Source organism: Chenopodium quinoa, unplaced genomic scaffold (genome assembly GCF_001683475.1).
Source record: "Chenopodium quinoa cultivar QQ74 unplaced genomic scaffold, ASM168347v1, whole genome shotgun sequence".
NCBI classification, from domain to species: domain Eukaryota; kingdom Viridiplantae; phylum Streptophyta; class Magnoliopsida; order Caryophyllales; family Amaranthaceae; genus Chenopodium; species Chenopodium quinoa.
Genome location: NW_018742415.1, coordinates 93775 through 96081, shown reverse-complemented (window position 1 = coordinate 96081; position 2307 = coordinate 93775). Strand labels below are relative to the sequence as shown.

General features: G+C 37.4%; 1 protein-coding gene across 1 annotated transcript; it reads right to left on the bottom strand.

The window, feature by feature from the left end:
- Nucleotides 1-285: 285 nt before the first annotated feature.
- LOC110706604 lies at nt 286-1829 on the bottom strand. The gene is made up of 3 exons (XM_021884550.1): nt 1490-1829; nt 721-1319; nt 286-657 (listed from the first exon to the last, which is right to left on the bottom strand). The coding sequence occupies exons 1-3, from the start codon at nt 1827-1829 to the stop codon at nt 286-288; spliced, it is 1311 nt and encodes a 436-aa protein (XP_021740242.1).
- Between the last annotated feature and the right edge of the window lie 478 nt (nt 1830-2307).

Sequence of the window (2307 nt, the reverse complement as noted above, 5' to 3'; positions counted from 1 at the left end):
ATATTAACCTAATGTCATAAGCAAAACATGAGCAACAAATACATGTCAAAATATTTAACACTTGACCCCTGTTCACTAGTGTTCATTGGCATTTGAAGTAGATGCCTCGTGATCAATGGCCATAACAGGCCTATATGCCTCTGTGTTTGGCCTTGCTTGTGTGTTGTGTTCTTCATTTGCTTGTGTGTTGTCAATGTTGACCTCTTCAGTGTCTTGCTCATCATCTGAGTCTGGCTTGTCCATGTACACTCTCTCCCATGCATCAATCATAGCCCACATAGGAGCTTATATAGGATCTTGCAGTCTTCCCTCTCTTTCCAGCTTATCTTTGTTAACATGTGGAGGTTCAAACCTATTAGAACCTTTACTTTTCAGAATTTGATTCATTGTGTGGCACAAAGTTACCCAAACCTTGAACAACCTTGTAGAAGGTAGCTCATTGAATGCATCTTCAACAGCCTTTATCAACTGGTCTGGTGTCTTAGCCATTTTCTTGTGTTGAAGTGATTGGATGCTTCTGAAAAATCCCAAGTCCAAAACATTCACGTCTGGATTGTTTGGTGGCTGATGAGTTAATATAAAAGTAAACCTTGGCTGTTCACAATGTTCTTGCCAAACTGCATCATCTTGAGTAATATGAGCCTTTGCATTATCTTGCTAAATGTATATTGTGTTGTGTTGACCTATGTGAGGCCATTTTTCCATAATTGTTGGAATGACCTTTTCAATCAACATCCACCTTGATACATCCTTGTTGATTGGATCAATAACCTTTGTGACCATTTCTCCTTTTTTCTTGTATTTTGAGCACCTAAGTGCTAGCTCCTTTTTTGCAAAAGGAAAAATGCCTATTTTCCCATCTAAAATAACTTCCTTTTGTGCATTGTAACAAGGTTTTGCAACTGCTCCTTGGAACATGAATTTGGGAATAAACTTGGCTAATTGCATTACTCTATGTAGACCTCTTTCTCCTTTTTCTAAGTATAACCTATGTGTTTTTTTACTCAGTGTAAACCACTTTTTATCAATGTGCACTGTTTTGTACATTGGCTGGTACACTCTTTTTGAGCCTGGTGAATCACCTATAATGCTGTTAAGAATGAATCTGATCATATCTAGTCTGTTTGCTGGTGTAAGCTTTGGCTTTAATGCATTCGTGTGAGGTCTGACTTCCCCTCTCTTAATTAGTCTATGGATTGTGCTTTTACCAACATTAAGCATTGCTGCTAAGTCCCTTTGGCATGATCTGTTCCCCATTGCCACTGCCCTTATGGCATCATTTGGGATAGATATTCTCTTTCTTCCACAATTGTGGAAGCCTGTTAATATATTGTATTGTAGTTGTGCTTCCCTTTGTTGCTTCCCCTTTTTCTAGATTCTGAGTACAGTTCTTGTGCACAGATTTAAATGATTAGCTACTTGTTGAATGGATCCATATTTCAGGTTTCCATTTGTTGATCTTGTCAACAACCATATCAAAATGTCTAACTTGGCCCCACTACTAAGCCTCCTCCTTGTTGGTTGATGGTGAACTTCAGCATTTTCTGGGTTGATCGGTGCTTGTTATTGTTGTTGTTGCTTGTTGTGTCTTGTTGATCTACTGATGCTTGCTGATTGTTGTTGTTACCTGCTGTCTCCATCTGGTTGCTGTTGTTACCAGGGGAAGGGGTTTGGTTTAAGCCCAACCCAATGTTGTCATGGGTATTTTTTGAGTCAATTTCATCATCGTAGGCAAAGTTGAGATCATACTCAAACATTTCTTGCATTTCAGCATCATTAGCAGCAGCATCTTCATCCATGTCATCATTCAAATCGAAGTCTGAAGCCATTTGGAGTTGGAGGCAATGATGTGATTTCGGTTTTTTTTTTTTTGTTTCAAAGATTTTTTTGATAATTATGCTTTGTAAAATTCCCTCTCAAATGATTTGAAAATTTGAGAAGGAGTGGTTTTTATAAGGAATTCAGTCTGAAGCTTAGTCATGAATCTATGTACTTTCATTCTATTGGATGTTGTAATTTTTCAGCTAATTTGATTGGTTTAAAATCAATCACATGGATTAGTATTGCATTGTTTTAATTTCATTGGCTGTGTAATAAAGACAAAAAAAAACCAAGGGTTTCCTCTTTTTTATCCGCCCTTTTTAATGACAATCAGTTTCTCTCTCTTTTTTTGTTTTGCAAATGATTGGGTTTTAGTTCCCATGTACTTTCTTTATTTCTCCTTAATTCCCGTGATTTTCACCCAAAAGTGACTATCAATCGGGGATGGAGGGAGTAGTATATATTGCTGGAAATTTGTGTAGAGAG

Bases quoted from the DNA above. Each gene is read 5' to 3' on its own strand.
- LOC110706604 (XM_021884550.1), bottom strand. From the start codon at position 1,829: ATGGCTTCAGACTTCGATTTGAATGATGACATGGATGAAGATGCTGCT. The intron at 1,320-1,489 runs GTTAGACATTTT...ATATATTAACAG, and splicing joins AGGCTTAGTAGTGGGGCCAA to GCTTCCACAATTGTGGAAGA. The intron at 658-720 runs GTCATTCCAACA...ATATACATTTAG, and splicing joins GGTGGATGTTGATTGAAAAG to CAAGATAATGCAAAGGCTCA.